The 19,704-nt window shown below is 43.3% G+C and overlaps 1 protein-coding gene across 4 annotated transcripts in view; it reads right to left on the bottom strand.

Moving 5' to 3' along the window:
* The window catches only part of LOC106589318 (formin-like protein 1), a 67,844-nt gene that overhangs the window by 35,820 nt on the left and 12,320 nt on the right, over nucleotides 1-19,704 (bottom strand). For all 4 annotated transcript variants that reach the window (XM_014179113.3, XM_014179111.3, XM_014179116.3 and 1 more), the window contains exons 2-5: nucleotides 8,931-9,014; nucleotides 8,033-8,116; nucleotides 7,728-7,801; nucleotides 1,138-1,221 (exon numbers count right to left, since the gene is read on the bottom strand). In XM_014179113.3, coding sequence (XP_014034588.2) covers nucleotides 1,138-1,221; nucleotides 7,728-7,801; nucleotides 8,033-8,116; nucleotides 8,931-9,014 — 326 coding nt within the window. The remainder of the gene's footprint in view (nucleotides 1-1,137; nucleotides 1,222-7,727; nucleotides 7,802-8,032; nucleotides 8,117-8,930; nucleotides 9,015-19,704) is intronic.

The raw sequence follows: 19,704 nt of genomic DNA, 5'->3' as shown, positions 1-19,704 counted from the left end.
TACCCTGTTCACGCACGACTCCAACACCATCATTAAGTTTGCCGACAACCCAACGGTGGTAGGCCTGATCAGGGAAGAGGTCAGAGACCTGGCAGTGTGGTGCCAGGACAACAACCTCTCCCTCAACGTGAGCAAGACAAAGGAGCTGATCATTGACCAGAGGAAAAGGACGGGGCTGTAGTGGAGGGGGTCAAGAGCATCAAGTTCCTCGGTGTCCAGATCAAACACACCAAGATATTTGTGAGAAGGGCACCACAACACCTATTGCCCCCTCAAGAGACTGAAAACATTTAGCATGGGTCCTCAGATCCTCAAAATGTTATACAGCTGCACCCTCGAGAGCATCCTGACTGGTTGCCTCACTGCTTGATATGGCAACTGCTCGGCATCTGACCGTAATGCACTACAGAGGGTAGTGCGTACGGCCCAGTACATCTCTGGGGCCAAGCTTCCTGCCATCCAGGACCTATATACCAGGCGGTTTCAGAGGAAGGCCCTAAAAAAGGCTTCTTAACAGGTTCTACCCCAAGCCATAAGACTGCTAAACATTTAATCAAATGGCTAACCGGACTATTTTCATTTAATCTCTTTTTTACTCTGCTTTTACTCTCTGTTTATTATCTATGCACAGTCACTTTACCCCTACATGTACATATTACCTCAATTACCTTGACTAACCTGTACCCCGAACATTAACTCGGTACCGGAACCCCCTGCATATAGCATCGTTATTGTTATTTTATTGTGTCACTTTTTTTCATTTGACATTTTGATAGTATATATTTTTTTGCAAATATTTTGTTACTTACTTTAAAAAAAATCTGCATTGTTGGTTAAGGGCTTGTAAGAAAGCACATGTGACAAATAAAATGTCATTTGATTCTACAAAGTATTGACCCAGGGATGTGAATACCTATGTAAATTAGAGATTTCTGTATTTTATTTTCAATTACTACAACAACAAAAAATCTAAAAACATGATTTCACTTTGTCACTATGGGGTATTGTGTGCAGATGAGTGAAAAAACCTGATTTAATCAATTTGGAATTCAGGCTGTAACACAACAAAATGTGGAATAAGTCAAGGGGTAGGAACACTTCCTGAAGGCACTGTAGATGTGAAGGGCTGGTACTTACGTGACGGCACATTGGGCGAAGGACAGGTAGTCAACCAGGACGTCCAGACCTCTGTTCTCCTCACTGAGGAACTCCTGAGCCCAGCTGGAGAGGAGGGGAAACAGGAGGGGAATATTATAATAAGACACAACGGGCACACCCTACAAGAATCAGATTTTACAACGGTCAGACGTAACTACAACCCCAATCAGACACACATTACAGACATCCAGACATAACAATACTCAGATTGGACCACAACAAAGACTAGACATTACAATAACTACACATACGGTGACACTTTAAAACAACATACATTTACAACAACCAAACATTATTAACCTTTATTTAACCAGGAAAGGCTCATTGAGATTTAAAATCTCTTTTTCAAGAGCGTCCTGGCCAAGATAGGCAGCGCCAAGTCATTACAAAAATTAGACAAACAACATGAAAAACTACAAGTAATCTAGTAAAAACCATAGAATTAACAAAGAATATAACAAAATCAAAAACAGCAAATTAAAAACATTGACAGGTCAGGGAATCAGTCTCAAGATCATTCATCAGTGATTTAAAAATACCAATCGGGACAAGTTCTTCCAGTTTAAAAGTATTTTGTAAGGCATTCCAAGACGATGGCGCAGAGTACATAAAAGCCCTTTTACCAAATTCAGTTCGGACATTTGGAACAGTTAGCAAGATAAAGTCCCTCGAACGAAGAGAGTACCCACCACATTTCTGAACAATAAAAATGCCCAAATAAAAAGGTAGTAAACCCAAAATGGCTTTGTAAATAAAAGTATACCAGTGACTGAGCCTACGAGTGACTAGAGAAGGCCAGCCAACCCTGGTATACAAAGTGCAGTGGTGCGTAAGGGTTTTGCAATTTAAAATAAATCTCAAAGTGCCATGGTAAAGGGTGTCAATTGATCTCAAACACTGAGCGGAAGCGTTCATATATAAAATATCCCCATAGTCTAGTAAAGGCATAAATGTAGCTGATACTAGCCTCCTTCTGGCTTCAAAAGAAAAACAAGCCTTATTCCTAAAATAAAATTCTAATTTCAGCTTCATAACGGTATTAATAAGGTTACAACTGGATTGTTGGTCTATCTAAGATTTTGTAACCACAAGTAAAACAACAATCTCACTCAACCAAACGGTGAAAGAATCTCATAAGCACGACGCCTTCATTCACACACTTAACAACAAACAATACTGGTGCATACGTCACAACAACAAAAATACTTACATCTGACTGTAGCTACACAATAGCATCTAACCCTGATGTTAGACCCTGCAAGCCTAAATCCAGGTCGTCGCTAGATAACGCAGCCAAAAAGTCAGAATTATGGCAAAATCGCATCTATTTCTACAATTTCTCTTATTAAGATCTGATTTTAAACCTAACCCTAACCTTATTCCTAACTTAAATGTTTGTTTTTTCCTGATTTTCTAAGATATAGACAATTTTGACTATGTGGATGTGTTAACTAGTGGGAACCCTAAATCCAGCATTTTATGGTTTGCAAATTAATATCAATAATTGTACAGTATTTCAGTCCTCACCAAAGCTCTGTTAACTACCGTAAAGGAACCCACTGTTGTTAGTGCCACCTATGCTATTTATAGTTTCATATCAAGCTATCGTTTGGCTACATGTGCTCATAAGCATATGGGTATTGTCAATAGTAATCTTGTGCACATTTACCTCATTCTACTGATAGCTCTGCAACTTTGAGTCCAATCAGGAAGCCTATTGTGGCTAGCTAATCCAGTTCTATTGACTCTTTTGTCTCCATAGATACTCCTGCTGTTTTCAAATCTCACAGAGGGTTTGTACTTTCAGATGTGATAGACAAAAAAGGTTGGAGGGGTGGCCATTTATGTAAAATCTTGTCTTGTGGCATCATGCTCTCTTAGCATCCCTGTCCCCAAAATATATGAGCTGTTGGTTATAAAAGTGTCCATAAACCAAAATATGTCTCTCCTAGGCAATCAGCAATTAGTACAGGGAGGTGTGCTCTTCACCTCTGTTACGCAATTAGCGATTAGTGTTAGTATTTCAGTCTCCCCTGGTTTCTCAGTAGCAGCTGTAAGCAGCAGTCGTGTCAATCTCGTCGGTAAAACTAAGACTCGCCGAAACAAAGACGGTTCTGCCGAGTTCTTCTGTGGAGTTCTTCGAGGAAGGAGTTCCTCAATGACCTTTACACCTTCATAAGCTAATTTCCTGACGATGGCTCACCGCTCTTCGTACTTGGCAACTTCAACCAACCGAAGTCTGCCTTCGATTCATTTCTTTCCAACTCGCTCTTTTCCCTCCTTGACTCATTTGACTTCACCCTTTCCCAATCCCCCCCAGCTCACAAGGCAGGAAATACTGTATGCTTAATCTCGTCTTTACTAGAGGCTGTTCCCCTGCTAATGTCACTGCAACCCAGGCCTCTGATCACTACTTTGTTTCCTTTTCTGTCACCCTTTCCTCCAACCCTAGCCACTCAGCCCCTACCCAGATGTCAAGCGCCGTCGAAATCTTCGCTCTCTGTCTCCCACTACTCTCTCCTCTTCTAACCTACCATCACTCCCTTCTGCTAAATCCTTCTCCCTCCTGTCTCCTGACTCTGCCTCTTCGACCCTACTCTCCCTTTCCGCATCCTATGACTAGCATTGTCCCCTTTCCTCCCGGCTGGCTCGGCCCTCCCCTCCTGCACTGTGACTGAGTGACTCATTGCGAGCTTACAGAACAGGGCTGTGGGCAGCTGAGGATCTATCATCCTTCTACTCCGACCTCTTTACATTCTCTTCCTCTGTATCCGCAGCTAAAGCAACTTTCTATCTACATTTCAAGCTTCTGCCTCTAACCCTATGAAACTCTTTTCCACCTTCTCCTCCCTCCTTAATCCACCACCCTTCCCCCTCACTCCTACCTCTCTGTGGACGACTTTGTCAACCACTTTGAAAAGAAGATTGACGACATCCTGTGACTAGTGAGGTCTGGCCACCTGACAACTTGCCCGCTCGAACCCATCCCCTCCTCTCTTCTCCAGGCCATCTCTGGAGACCATCTCCCATTCCTCACTACCCTCATAAACTCATCCCTGACCATTGGCTGCATCCCCTCTGACTTCAAAACGGCTCCAATCGCTCCCCTCCTCAAGAAACCAACACTCGACTCATCTTATGTTAAACTATAGACCTGTATCCCTTCTTTATGTTCTTTCCAAAACACTTGAGTGTGCTGTCTCTGATCAACTCTCTCGTTATCTCTCTCAGAATGATCTTCTTGACCCTAACCATTCAGGCTTCAAGATGGGTCACTCAAACGAGACTGCTCTTTTCTGTGTCATGGAGGCTCTCCACACTGCCAAAGCTGACTCTCTCTCTCCTCTGTTCTCATCCTCCTAGATCTATCCGCTGCCTTTGACACCGTGAAATAGATCCTCCTCTCCACCCTCTCAGTGCTGGGCGTCTCAGGCTCTGCACACTCTTGAATTGCATCGCACCCAGAAGGCCACTCCTACCAGGTGACATGGAGAGGATCTGTGTCTGCACCACATACTCTCACTACTGGTGTCCCCCAGGGCTTGGTTATAGGCCATCTCCTCTTCTCTATATACACCAAGTCACTCGGCTCCGTCATATCTTCACATGGTCTCCCCTATCATTGCTATGCGGATGACACTTGACTACTTTTCTCCTTACCCCCTTCTGACACCGAGGTGGTGATACGGATGTCGGCCCACCACCTCAATCTCAACAAGACGGAGCTGCTATTCCTCCCGGGGAAGGCCTACTCCAGAGTCACCCTCCCAGAGTGCAAGGAACATTGGAGTGACCCTGGACAACACCCTGTTGTTTTCTGCAAACATCAAAGCAGTGACTCACTCCGTAGAGTACAACATCCGTAGAGTACGACCCTACCTCACACAGGAAGAGGTGCAGGTCCTAATCCAGGCACTTGTCATCTCCCGTCTGGACTACTGCAACTTGCTGTTGGCTGGGCTACCCGCTTGTGCCATCAAACCCCTGCAATTTATCCAGAACGCTGCAGCCCGCCTGGTTTTCAACCTTCCCAAGTTCTCCCATTTCCCCCCGCTCCTCCGCACACTCCACTGGCTTCCATTCGAAGCTTGCATCCACTACAAGAACCTGGTACTTGCCTACAGAGCAGCAAAAGGAACTGCCCCTCGCTACATTCAGGCTATGCTCAAACCGTACACCACAACCTGAGCAATCAGTTCTGCCACCTCTGGTCTCTTGGCCCTCCCACCCCTACGGAAGGGCAGCTCCAACTCAGCCCAGTCAAAGCTCATCTCTGTCCTAGCACCCCAATGGTGGAACCAGCTTCTCACTAAAGCTAGGGCAGCAGAGTCCCTGTCCATCTTCCAAAAGCACCTGAAACCCTACCTCTTCAAAGGGCATCTTAAATACTCTCATGTACTCTCAAACCTCCTCTTGATAAGAAATCAAGCCTGGGCCAAGGCTAGACACACTGGCTTGTTAGCTGATTAGCAGCTATTTAGGGAATTGAGAAATGGGTGCACTGCCTCTAAACAGGCCACATCAAACTACTTCCTTTAGCGATATGACAGACTCTGTTAGCGATCCCTCTAAATTCTGGAAAACCCATAATTCGCTGAAGTCGGGCAATTCCCTTTCCTCTACTTCCCTGCCTAAGCAAGTCGTTTTAGACCGCTGCATCATTACTGAAAAGGTTAAGATTTGATGCTTGTATCTCAGCTTGGTGGTCATACTGGTCCTGGCCTGTCAGTTGACTGTTCTTCCCACATACAGCCTGATTTTCAACCACTGCAGAGGTCACTGTTGGATCTAAAGGTAGTGCTAAATGCAAACAAAACAAAAGGCATGTTTTTTTCTAGGTCCCATAACCCAGATTTGCATGAATTTGTAATGACTAGTTTGAACGGTACAGAAGTTGTGTGAGTTCCTTCCTACAAATATGTTGGTATCTGTCTTGATGACAAACTGTTATTTAAAAAACATGTCACTGAGCTGGTGAACAAGTTGAAGTTCAAAGTTGGTTTATTTTACAGAAACAAAGCATGTCTGACTTTTGATAATAGGAAGGAAATTGTCCAGGCCACTTATGTCGATTTTAGATTATGGGGTTATTATCTATATGCATGCAGCAGAATCTACACTTAAACACCTAGATGTTGTTTTCCATTGTGCCCTTAGGTTTATTACTGGTGATGGTTATAGAACTCACCATTGCGTTTTGTATCAGAAAGTGGGTTGGGCCACTTTGTATGTAAGTAGAGAGGAGCATTTTCTTGTGTTGATGTACAAGTTACTCATACAGAATCTTCGTATGTATCTGCATCATTAATTCTATTTAGACTTACAAATTATCAAACCCGGCCACAGGATTGGATAACACCGGAGGCCCCTTCGGTCTCCACAGAGTTGGGTGAAGCTGATTTTAGTTTTTTTGCGGCCTTCATGTGGAACAACTCACTGAGATCTCTGAAATTAGATGTTCTGGTCCCCCTATGTCAGTTCAGTAAAATGAAAAGAGACCAATATGTTGATAAATGTGTCTGTTTTTCTTAATATGTTTTGTAATGTTGTATGTTGTATATACACTGAACAAAAATATAAAAGCAACGTGTAAAGTGTTGGTCCTATGTTTCATGAGATGAAATAAAAGATCCCAGGAATGTTCCATATGCACAATTTTTTTTATCTCAAATGTTATGCACAAATTTGTTTACGTCCCTGCTAGTGAGCATTTCTTCTTTGCCAAGATAATCTATCTACCGGATAGGTGTGGCATATCAAGAAGCTGATGAAACAACATGATCATAACACGGGTGCACCTTGTACTTGGGACAATAAAAGGCTACTCTAAAATGTGCAGTTTTGTCATAGATGGCTCAAGTTTTGAGGGAGCGTGCAATTGGCATGGTGAATGCAGGAATATCCACCAGAGCTGTTGACAGAGAATTGAATGTTCATTTCTCTACCATAAGCCATCTCCAATGTCGTTTTAGAGAATTTGTCAGTACATCCAACTGTCCTCACAACCGCAGACCATGTGTATGGTGTCGTGTGAGCAAGCGGTTTGCTGATGTCAACGTTGTGAACAGAGAGCCCCATGGTGATGGTGGGGTTATGGTATGGGCAGACATAAGCTACGGGGGGTGGCCTGTGACAACAATTTTGGACCCCCTTGTGGCCCCCCTAAATGTGGAGTATGAAATCATTTTTACATAACACATTTTTGCTATCGTTCTTTTTTTACATCCGTTACTAGACAGTGGCAACGATGATGATTATGAACATGGTATTTTGCCTGCTAATGCCTGCAATGCAGTGAAGAAAACGATATGACAAAAATAACGTCTAATGTAACTGGCCCCTCTAACAGTACAACTGGCCCCAGCTTGCCCCCCCCCCCCCCCCCCCCCCAGTTGAAATGGTCTAGAACAGCCACTGGCTAGAGATAATGAATATGAGGTTGAAAAGTGGCGGAAGTGCCATTTAACTGACCTACCTGTATAAATAAATAAAATGAATGTAGCTTGTGTAAGGATCAATAGATGGAGTGGTGATGAAAGCAGAAAAGTTGGGTAAGGGGCGAGTCTCACCCGATATGATTGGTCCTCAGGGAAATCTCCAGCTCTCTTAAGACCTGTGTGGACTCCTGGACACGCCTCTTGAACTGTCATAACACGCACAGCAAGGTCATTATCGTTGTGGAGAAATGTTTGATGGTGTATAGCAAACAAAACAAGTGGTAACTTAGTTATGGACGAAACCAGTGTTTTTTTAAACATAGCTTTTGCAAATTCTGTTATATAAGTGATTACTTCAAGAAATGATGTTTTTGAAAGTATCTGAGCAGGGCCATAGCCCAGACTGGACCTCTTACAGGACTGTAATGGTACAGTACCTTGCGACTGACCCCTCCCTGGTCAAGATAACTTTTGAGCTTCAGCAAGTAAGCAGAGGGAGGATTCTTCACTTGGAATCGTTCCTGTAGGAAGGAGAGCAGACAGACAGACAGACAGACAGACAGACAGACAGACAGACAGACAGACAGACAGACAGACAGACAGACAGACAGACAGACAGACAGACAGACAGACAGAGTCAATTGGAAGCTAGGGATGATTACGCTGCTTAATTTATACAAGTATAACCAATGATATATCTGTTGGTGAGGCTGAGCCTTGCATGTCGGGATGCCAATCTATCATTCAATGCCAGGTCAGAGTAGAGATAGACAGCCTTTGATAACAATGGCTTTAGCTGTGCTAGATAAGGGAAGGGACAACATTGAACCATTGCAGGTCTGTGGTACAGTGACAGTGACAGGTGTCCTGTGTGTCACTCCCCTCTGAGCCACAGGAAGTTATCTGCCTCATCAATGTTGCCATAGCAATGTAAATTTTGATGAGGTTCAGGATGCAAAGTGTGTGTGTGTGCACACGTGTGGTGGTGGGTGGTTGTTTCTTGCGTGCGCAAGTGTGTGTGTGTGAGAACAACCACTCTCACTGCAATGGTGTGTCAATGGTGTGCTTTCCTAGAAACCAGGACACACAACAACAACAACAACAAAATGGACACCTCAACGCCTCTATACGAAGGTCTGCCAAGCTTAAAGGATGCAGTGCATATCACCAGGGCTTGATTCATTATGATAGAAGTTTCACATGGTTATCGTGTTACCTGAAGTTCCCCTAAGAACTATGATTACATCCTGTTAGTGTAACGTTATCCACTAGGTGTTATTGAAACGTTAACGGTACAGTAGACTGTTGTATTGTGCAGTGGAGTTGGAGTCCCACCTGATCACAGACCAGTTCCCACTTCTTCTCGTTGTCATATTGACACAGGATCTTCACCTTGTCTGGAGGCAGATTCATGGAGTTCTACGGAGAAATAGATAGATAGAGAGAGAGAGAGAGGAGGTGGAAGGAGGATATAGGTACAAAGAGAGATACATTATCAATATGTCTGAAAACAGTTTGATTCCATGTGGTGTTGATGAGAACATTGTCATGATTTGACTGGAGTTTGATAAGCAATGTTGGCAAATCAAGTTATGTTGCAACAGGTTCCATTGGAGCAATTTTAATGAGTTGACTTGATGAGCAAACGTTAGATCCACTTCAAAACATAATGTATGAGTTTATCTTAAAACCTTTTCTTACTGAAACTGAAAACTATAAACACAAATTGCTGGGTGACATTTGCCTGCAGATATACTGTACACTGTGTGTACAAAACATTGCCTTCCTAATATTGAGTTGCACCCCTTTTTGCCCTCAGAACAGCCTCAATTCGTCCGGGCATGGACTCTACAAGGTGTCGAAAGCATTCCCCGGGGATGCTGGCCCATGTTGACTCCAATGCTTCCCACAGTTTTGCCAAGTTTGCTGGATGTCCTTTGGGTGGTGGACCATTCTTGATACACAAGGTAAAACTGTTGAGTCTGAAAAACCCAGCAGCGTTTCAGTTCTTGACACACTCAAACCGCTGCGCCTGGCACCTACTACTATATCCGGTTCAAAGGCACTTGAATCTTTTGTCACCCTTTGAATGGCACACACACACAATCTGTGTCTCAAGACTTAAAAATCCTTCTTTAACCTGTCTGCTCCCCTTCCTCTACACTGATTGGAGTGGATTTAACATGAATAAGCGATCATAGCTTTCACTGGGATTCACCTGGTCAGTCTATGTCATGGAAAGAGCGGGTGTTCCTAATGTTTTGTACACTCAGTGAAACTCCTAACCATATGAATAGGCCATGTGAATAGACAGGCACACAATGTCCCTTGAATGCACAGTGCAGCCAGTTGCTATGACAAACTCGTCAATAATGCATCAGTACCTCAATGATGTCATTAAGCGTCGCTCAGCGACAGCAATCCTGTCCCTATACAGTCACCTTCTTCAGGGCCCCCATGACTCAGAGGTCAATTTCACAACTGACAGGCGACCCTAACTGCTGACAGATAGTATTCCTGTTACACCTGGGCACCTTGGGCTGTTGCCACAACACCAGAGAGTGTATTGCTAAAGAGACGTTGTTATTGGTCTGACTGTATGTTTCAAAAGGGAGGTATGGAGAGACAGGGGAAGGGGAAAGAAAGGGGGATCAGGAAGAGAGAGACAGAGTATAGTGTAACGTAGGGGGACTAATCTGAAATACTCAGGTTCTTTGCACCAAGGAGTGGAGCAATGGAATGATCGGGCCAGAAATTATGTGATTTGTTTTGGTATTTACTCAGCAACTCGTCTTGGACACGTCTTTGTTTCAGCAACATCATGCGCTCTCGGAACAATATGGTTATTTCAATACAGATTTAAAGCGTTCATCTTCATGTAATATTCCACTCCTAATCCCCACCTATATGTACATATCTACCTCAAATACTCCAGTATCCCTGCACATTGTACGTTTGGTATTGGCACTCAGTAAGAGGATCCCCTAAATGAATGAAAAGGAAATACATTTCAACCTTGGGCCACGGCCTTAATTACCATGAGGCACACCTGGGAACTAACAGGCCAAGAGGGTGTGTTCAAGACAGTTCCACAGTTATACCCTGATACAATAGTTTACGTCATTCTGACATAATCTCGTAAATTCTTTCACTCACACACGCTCAAAAAAGTTGCTGGAAAGATTGGTAGAGAGCTACAAATCAAATTGAATCAAATTGTATTTGTCACATGTGCCGAATACAACAGGTGTAGACCTTACAGTGAAATGCTTACTTAACCAACGATGCAGTTTTAAGAAAATACCTAAAAAAAAAGGTAAAAAGAAAGTAAGAGATAAGAAAAACAAATAATTAAACCTCTTGAGGCTACAATCCCGCTAATGGGATTGGTTGGACAACAACCAGTGAGATTGCACGGCGCGATATTCAAAACAAAATAATCTCAAAATTAAAATTCAAGTATTATACGGCATTTTAAAGATACTCAACTCGTTAATCCAATCACATTGTCTTATTTCAAAAAGGCTTTACGGTGAAAGAAAAACATTAGACCTTACAGTGAAACGCTTACTTAACCAATGATGCAGTTTTAAGAAAATACCGAAAAAAAGAATAAAATGTAAAAACAAAGTAAGAGATAAGAAAAACAAATAATTAAAGAGCAGCAGTAAATAACAATAGCGGGGCTATATATGTGTCAATGTGCGGGGGCACCAGTGTCGAGGGATTTGAGATAATTATGTACATGCAGGTAGGGTTGTTAAAGTGGCTATGCATAGATAATAACAGAGAGTAGCAGCAGCTAAGTGGGGGGAGGGGGGGCAAATAGTCTGGGTAGCCATTTCATTAGCTGTTCAGCAGTCTTATGGCTTGGGGGTAGAAGCTGTTTAGAAGCCTCTTGGACCTAGACTTGGCACTCCGGTACCGCTTGCCGTGCGGTAGCAGAGAGAACAGTCTATAACTAGGGTGGCTGGAGTCTTTGACGATTTTCAGGGCCTTTCTCTGACACCGCCTGGTATAGAGGACCTGGATGGCAGGAAGCTTGGCCCCGGTGATGTACTGGACTGTACGCATTACCCTCTGTAGTGCCTTGAAGTCGGAGGCCGAGCAGTTGTCATACCAGGCAGTGATGCAACCCGTCAGGATGCTCTCGATGGTGCAGCTGTAAAATCTTTTGTGGATCTGAGGACCCATGCCAAATATTTTCAGTCTCCTGATGGGGAATAGGTTTTGTCGTGCCCTCTTCACGACTGTCTTGGTGTGCTTGGACCATGTTAGTTTGTTGTTGACATGGACGCCAAGGAACTTGAAGCTCTCAACCTCCACTACAGCCCCGTCGATGAGAATGGGGGCTTGCTTGGTCCTCTTTTTCCTGTAGTTCACAATCATCTCCTTTGTCTTGATCACGTTGAGGGGGAGGTTGTTGTTCTTGCACCACATGGTCAGGTCTCTGACCTCCTCCCTATAGGCTGTCTCATCATTGTCGGTGATCAGGCCTACCATTGTTGTGTCATCAGCAAACTTAATGATTGTGTTGGAGTTGTGCCTGGCCGGGCAGTCTTGAGTGAACAGGGAGTACAGGAGGGCACTGAGCACGCACCCCTGAGGGGCCCCTGTGTTGAGGATCAGCGTGGTGAATGTGTTGTTACTTACCCTTACCACCTGGGGACAGCCCATCAGGAAGTTTAGGATCCAGTTGCAGAGGGAGCTGTTTAGTCCCAGTGTCCTTATTTTTGTGATGAGCTTTGAGGGCACTATGGTGTTGAACGCTGAAATGTAGTCAATGAATAGCATTCTCACATAGGTGCTCCTTTTGTCCAGGTGGGAAAGGGCAGTGTGGAGTGCAATAGAGATTGCATCATCTGTGGATCTGTTGGTGCGGTATGCAAATTGGAGTGGGTCTAGGGTTTCTGGGATAATGGTGTTGATGTGAGCCATGACCAGCCTTTCAAAGCATTTCATGGCTACATACGTACTAAGTGCTACAGGTTGGTAGTCATTTAGGCAGGTTACCTTAGTGTTCTTGGGCACAGGGACTATGGTGGTCTGCTTGAAACATGTTGGTATTACAGACTCAGACAGTGAGAGGTTGAAAATGTCAGTGAAAACACTTGCCAGTTGGTCAGTGCATGCTCGGAGTACACGTCCTGGTAATCCATCTGGCCCTGCAGCCTTGTGAATGTTGACCTGTTTAAAGGTCTTACTCACATCGGCTGCGGAGAGCGTGATCACACAGTCATCCAGAACAGTTGGTGATCTCATGCATGTTTCAGTGTTACTTGCCTCGAAGCGAGCATGGTTGGCTCGTGTCACTGGGCAGCTCTCGGCTGTGCTTCCCTTTGTAGTCTGTAATAGTTTGCAAGCCCTGCCACATCTGACGAGTGTCGGAGCCGGTGTAGTACGATTCAATCTGTTTTGACACTTTGCCTGTTTGATGGTTCGTCAGAGGGCATAGCGGGGTTTCTTATAAGCTTCCGGCTTAGAGTCCCGCTCCTTGAAAGCGGCAGCTCTACCCTTTAGCTCAGTGTGAATGTTGCCTGTAATCTGTGGCTTCTGGTTGGGGTATGTACGTACAGACACTGTGGGGGGGACGTCCTTGATGCAGTATTTGATAAAGCCAGTGACTGATGTGGTGTACTCCTCAATGCCATCGGAAGAATCCAGGGAACATATTCCAGTCTGTGCTAGCCTGTTGGGGCTCGGGGGCAGTATTGAGACATTTTGAAAAAAATATGTGCCCATTTTTAACTGCCTCCTACACCAACTCAGAAGCTAGGATATGCATATTATTAACACATTCGGATAGAAAACACTCTGAATTTTCTAAAACAGTTTGAATGGTGTCTGTAAGTATAACAAAACTCATATTGCAGGCAAAAACCTGTGAAAAATAGATTAAAAAAAATGTGAATTTTGTGACTGTACTATTTAGTGTCATTGTTTTATAGATACCATAGTGAGAAAGGATTCATTTCGCAACACCTACGGCTTCCACTAGATGTCAACGATCTTTATAAAGTTGTTTGAAGCGTCTATGATAAACAGAGAGCAAATTAGAATCCAAGGAAGTTGACATGTCATCACTTCATTTTTTTGCGCCTGCGCATAAATCTGAGAAACGTGAGTTTTGTCTTCATTGTTTATCTCGACATAGGATAGGTTGTGTGAAAATATTACTGATGTTTAACGTTAAAAATGGACCAAAAGATTAATGCTAAACAACATTTGACATGTTTGAACGAACATAAATAGATTATTTACTAGGTTTTTTTAGCTTTTCGGCGTGATTTTACAGTCCCCCACCACGTTTTGTGGGAGCATAATGAACGCTCCCACAAAATAAGTACTTGGTGTTATTTGGACATAAATTATGAACTTTGTCAAAAGAAACCACATTTGTTCCGGACCTGGGATGCCTTCCGGACCTGGGATGCCTGCCTTCTGATGGAGATAATCAAAGGTAAGGGGATATTTACAATGTTATTATCGATTTTAGATGATGCTAACTGTATAGCATAGCCTGTTGTTCTTAGCATAGCACCCCGTTTATTGCAAAATGTGATTTCCCAGTAAAGTTATTTTGAGATCTGGCCATTCGGTAGCAATTACGAGATGATAATATATTATTCTTTGAATGACAATATTATAATTTACCAATGTTTTCGAATAGTAATTTTGTTATGTTCACCGGAAGCATTTCAGAGAAGAAAAAAATCTGAATTTCACGCTACTGTAAAATGCTGTTTTTGGATATAAATATGAACTTGATGGAACAAAAAATGCATGTATTGTATAACATAATGTCCTAGGAGTGTCATCTGATGGAGATTGACAAAAGTTAGTGCATAATTCAAGCTGGTTTCTGCTTTTGGTGACGCCTGACCTTGAATTGAAAATGGATGTTTGTACTTTTGTGGCTATGTACTGTCCTAACATAATCTAACTTTATGCTTTTGCCGTAAAGCCTCTTTGAAAATCGAACAATGTGGTTAGATTAAGGAGATGTTTATCATTTAAATTGTGTAAAATAGTTGATTGTTTGAGAAATTGAAATTATTAGATTTTTGATGTTTTGAATTTCCAGCCTTGTTAGCAATCCCGGCTCGGGGTTCATTGCTAACCTGTAGCCCCAACAGGCTAGCAAAACAGTCCTGTAGTTTAGCATCTGCTTCATCTGACCACTTTTATATAGACCGAGTCTCTGGTGCTTCATGCTTTAATTTTTGCATGTAAGCAGGAACCAGGAGGATAGAGTTATGGTCAGATTTGCCAAATGGAGGGCGAGGGAGAGCTATGTACACGTCTCTGTGTGTGGAGTAGAGGTGGTATAGAATTGTTTTCCCTCTGGTTGCACATTTAACATGTTGATAGAAATTTGGTAAAGCTGATTTAAGTTTTCCTGCATAAAAGTCACCTTCCACTAGGAACGCCGCCTCTGGATGAGCATTTCCCTGTTTGCTTATGGCGGAATACAGCTCATTTAGTATGGTTTTAGTTCCAACCTCGCTCTGTGGTGGTATGTAGACGGCTACAAAAAATACAGATGAAAACTCTCTAGGTAAATAGTCACTGTGGAGACAGCATACAGAGACAGACTGCCTGTAAACATGATTACATCGTTCACCATAATGAAGTATTCTGTATAAGTCCTGTTGTTCATGGTTTACTGTATGTAATGTTAGTAAAATATGAACATAGTGTATTATAATGTTTAACATTTTTACTTTATATATTTATACATTAATAAGCAGATTGTAAGCCGACTTTTAGAATTAAGTCAGATGTGAAACAGTCCCCAATCTCACTGATATTGAACCTCAAAAGCCATTCATATGATTCACTGTTTTGATGTTTTTACTGCCTACAGTACAGCACCCATTCATAAAGGAATCATTGTTCATTGTGGTAACATAGGTGCTCAACTATTTCATTTATTTGTATTTTTAAACAATAGTTGTTACCGTAAACACGTTCTCCAACACATAAACTCTACTCTTGCATAAACATCCTATTTCATGCTACCTAGACTAAGCCTTTACCTTGCAAGTCACAGCAGCAGGTGACCAGGAATAATACCACTACTACCTGAGGACTTCTAGCCTGATCCCAGATCTGTTTGTGCTGTTAGTCACAATGACCATTCTAGTGGACAAACAGATCTTGGACCAGGCTGGATCACTTTATCCTTCTCTGAGCAGAGCCAACCGATTGTTGTTGGTGAGGTTGGCATCTGCTATGAGAAATCAAGTTATGTGCATGGTAATGAATTGCAGACTGTCAGCAGAATATACAGTGGTGTCCTTGTCAGGCCAAAGTCTCTCATGGACTCTTTCCAACTCCCAACTTTACCTCTGGTGACAGTGAGAGTTATGAATGAGAGGCACAGCAGAGGGGATCCTTCAGCCCAAGAAACACACACACACACATGCATGCAACCCACATACCTCCCCATATTCCTCATGTTCATTAACACACCCACACTGTCCAATATTATTGTTGGGCCTCCGGCTTCAGCTACCTGCCCTGCCCCAACCAAAACACCTCCCTCCACACACACAGACACACACAGACACACACACACACACACACACACACACACACACACACACACACACACACACACACACACACACACACACACACACACACACACACACACACACACCCACACACACACAGACAGACACATGCAGGACATCCTTCTGTACTAATTATAGCCCAACACAGCCCTGCCACCCGGTAAACTGGGCTAGACGACAGGAGACTGCCACTCAAGGACAAAACATATTTATATTTTTACCTCGCCAACCCACTCATCTTCCTCCCCCTCTTCTCCTCCTCCTGTTGTCTCTGTAAGTTTCTGTAACTCTGTACAAACGTTAGCCCACCAGTAGCGAGGTATTGTTCTTCACAAGGTCACTCACAGTTCACTTTTTGGTAAGCCTCCAAAGCAACACATTTTTCTCTCAGAATTGCTACTTGTTTTGTTTAGATACAACAAATTGCTTGGTACGCCCAGACAAGGGCTTCTCAGGAAAGTCTATGGTCTGTGGATGCTTGGTAAATGCAATCTCAGTGGAACAACTCACATGACCAGTCAGACATAAGTTAATGCTGAAGGAGGCTAATGGCTTTTTGGTTTTGATGCATCCCAACAAATACTTTTTTGTAACCACATCAGGTCGGTCAGTTAAAAGTTATTTGTGTCACGCACAGGGGCGTGAAAACTGATGCACAACTAATAGCGAACAGCATCCTAAATCAATGGTACAGCCAGTGCTCTGATAAATCAGGCTTGATAAATTATGTTGGATCAATAAACTGGGATTAGAGTTGGCTGGTGGCTAGTCCTGTACAGGGACACGCAGAGGAGAAACCTACTGGAATTTTACGGTAGCGTACATGCACGGTAGTGTATATGCACAGAGAAGAAACCTACTGGAATTTTACGGTAGTGTACATGCACGGTAGTGTATATGCACAGAGGAGAAACCTACTGGAGTTTTACGGTAGTGTATATGCACAGAGGAGAAACTTACTGGAGTTTTAAGGTAGTGTACATGCACAGAGAAGAAACCTACTGGAGTTTTACGGTAGTGTACATGCACAGAGAAGAAACCTATTGGAGTTTTACGGTAGTGTACATTCACAGAGAAGAAACCTATTGGAGTTGTACGGTAGTGTACATTCACAGAGGAGAAACCTACTGGAGTTGTACAGTAGTGTACATTCACAGAGGAGAAACCTACTGGAGTTGTACAGTAGTGTATACACACAGTAGGGGCAGTATGGTGTTAAAGTCACCTGTTTTCTTCTCATTGATATCATGAATCTAGAGTTACATATGAGAGATGTGCATTTCAAAATCTGGAAAATACCCTGGTAATTCTCTGTTAAAAAAGAAAAAAGTGCACACCGGTACTTAATACTGTAGGTCCATTTGTTACCGTTAAATTGGGCCACCTGTCTCTTCAGGAGCTCTATCTTCAAAGACAGTAGTGATGAGACAAACTGCACTCATCCCATTTCAGATCCTATTGATTAGACCTCCCCCTTGCTCTCCTCCCTCACATATACAGTATACATACTCCTACACAAGGATACACAGAAACAAACACAGCCATCCCTCATAAGGTACCACTGCCAGTGACACACCCTCTTTGCTGTGTGATAAAGTAGATTGAATGTTACAGTTGGTTAGGTTTTTTTTACGCGCATATGGGTGGAGTGCAGGGGAACAAGCGCAGCGTGCATTCATGCAGACTGGTAGAACCGCAGACGGTATAGTATCACATTGCTCTCATTGTCATAACAAAGTAAACGTGGCACTCAGATATTAGGCTTCACTTCCAATTCCGTCATTCACTTTAAAAAGGCTTCTCAGCTCTAGATCCGTAACTCTCCGAGGACGCTGTCTGTCTCGGCTATCAGGAGGCCTCAAGAAGTGTGGTTGAGGCTGCCATGTCAAGTAGCCTGGGACCATGTCGCTTCCTTCTGTTTTAATTAAGCTGCCATGTTTAACAGAGGCCCACTCAGAAGGTAGGGCAGTTAGCTCCATCCGTCTCTGATTAACTTTGGGAGTTGGGGAAGGTTAACAGTCAGTATGTGTGAGGCTAAATTCCGCCAAATGGGTAAACAGTACTACAGAGAGGGTGGAAAAGGTGACAGTGAGAATACCTGCATTGCGTGCTATTTGTTAAACTAATAGCAAATGACTTTGACATACAGTATGTACAGTCTTTAGGGCATGGAAATTGATAAGCTGTCAAAATCTTTCCGAGGGTGAATTCAGGTGGAGTTGAGACATTGTCATCACTACGGTCTCTACTCAGTCTTGTTGTGCTGTACCTGGCAACCAAACAACCTTTAGGGGCTTTAGTGACAAAGGTCCTTTGTATGAGATTCTGTAATTGATACCTGGGTTGGCTCCCACCAATGTGGGGTCTGTGGAGCCATCTTGGCTCTCCGGCCTCAGTGGAGCAGAAAACAACATGGCCGTCAGTTTCTCAGAGGTACTCTATAGTTTCATACAAGCATGTGTACACAAACATGTTCAAAGTAAATTCACACACGTTTGATCAATTTCAAATCCACAGATGCACATTTACACATCCAACCACATTGCACAGTGGGAAATATGCATAGTGCTATGCAAAGTACAGAGGAAAGACGCTCAATATAAATGTGAATAGGGAGAGGGAGGAGGGTTGAGCCTAGGCCTCCCTTTGAGCACCTTGTTATTATTACCACTTATATCATGCTGATCTCTGCGGTATAGATGCTAATCTGATTCAGCACTTAACACTATCAGCCCGTCATTATGTGACAAACGGATTGTTCATGGAATATGAACCCGGAGGGAGCATAGTGGGTCAGACACGGCGCACACACACACACACACACACACAGACACACACACAGACACACACACACACACACACAGACACACACACCACACACACACACACACACACACATATCCACAGTGCCACCCTTGTGGGGGATTGACATCTGACACTCTGGTATAATTTAGTAGTCTGAGTCTCTAGTCTATTAACACTGGGACAGTCTGGCCCCTAGTGCAGACTGGGCCATGATAGTTTTACAGCTGTACTTAAAGGGAAACTTCAGCGCAAGACACTATTTGGGGTGTTTTTCCAGTCTCCCTCCGTACCCTTACAAAAAAAGATTGCCGTTTTAAAACTGCTGTAAAAAGGGCAGTAACTACAGTGGACTGTGGTATTTTGGATGCAGTAATTGTAGAATAACTGCAGCGTGGGCCTCCCGAGTGTCGCAGCAGACTAAGGTACTGCATCGCAGTGCTAGAGGCATCACTACAGACCCGGGTTCGATCCCGGGCTGTGTCACAACTGGCCGTGATTAAGAGTCCTATAACATGACTTTCAGATGTCTCGTATTATACATCATGCTGCTACAGTAGGAATACAGACACTACACAACGATTGTCCATGAATGTCTAATAGCATTTTTTGTCTTTCTCTCACAGACAATACTACTTGGTTACAAAAAAGTTGATGACGCTCAATAGATGTGAAGGGTACCATAACAACAATCTCCACTTATAGCAACGTGACTGCGAACACCTCAC

The sequence above is a fragment of the Salmo salar genome, chromosome 28 (assembly GCF_965601325.2).
Source record: "Salmo salar chromosome 28, fSalSal1, whole genome shotgun sequence".
Classification (NCBI taxonomy): domain Eukaryota; kingdom Metazoa; phylum Chordata; class Actinopteri; order Salmoniformes; family Salmonidae; genus Salmo; species Salmo salar.
Note: the sequence above shows the minus strand (reverse complement) of the source record. Positions and strands in the feature narration are given on the sequence as shown.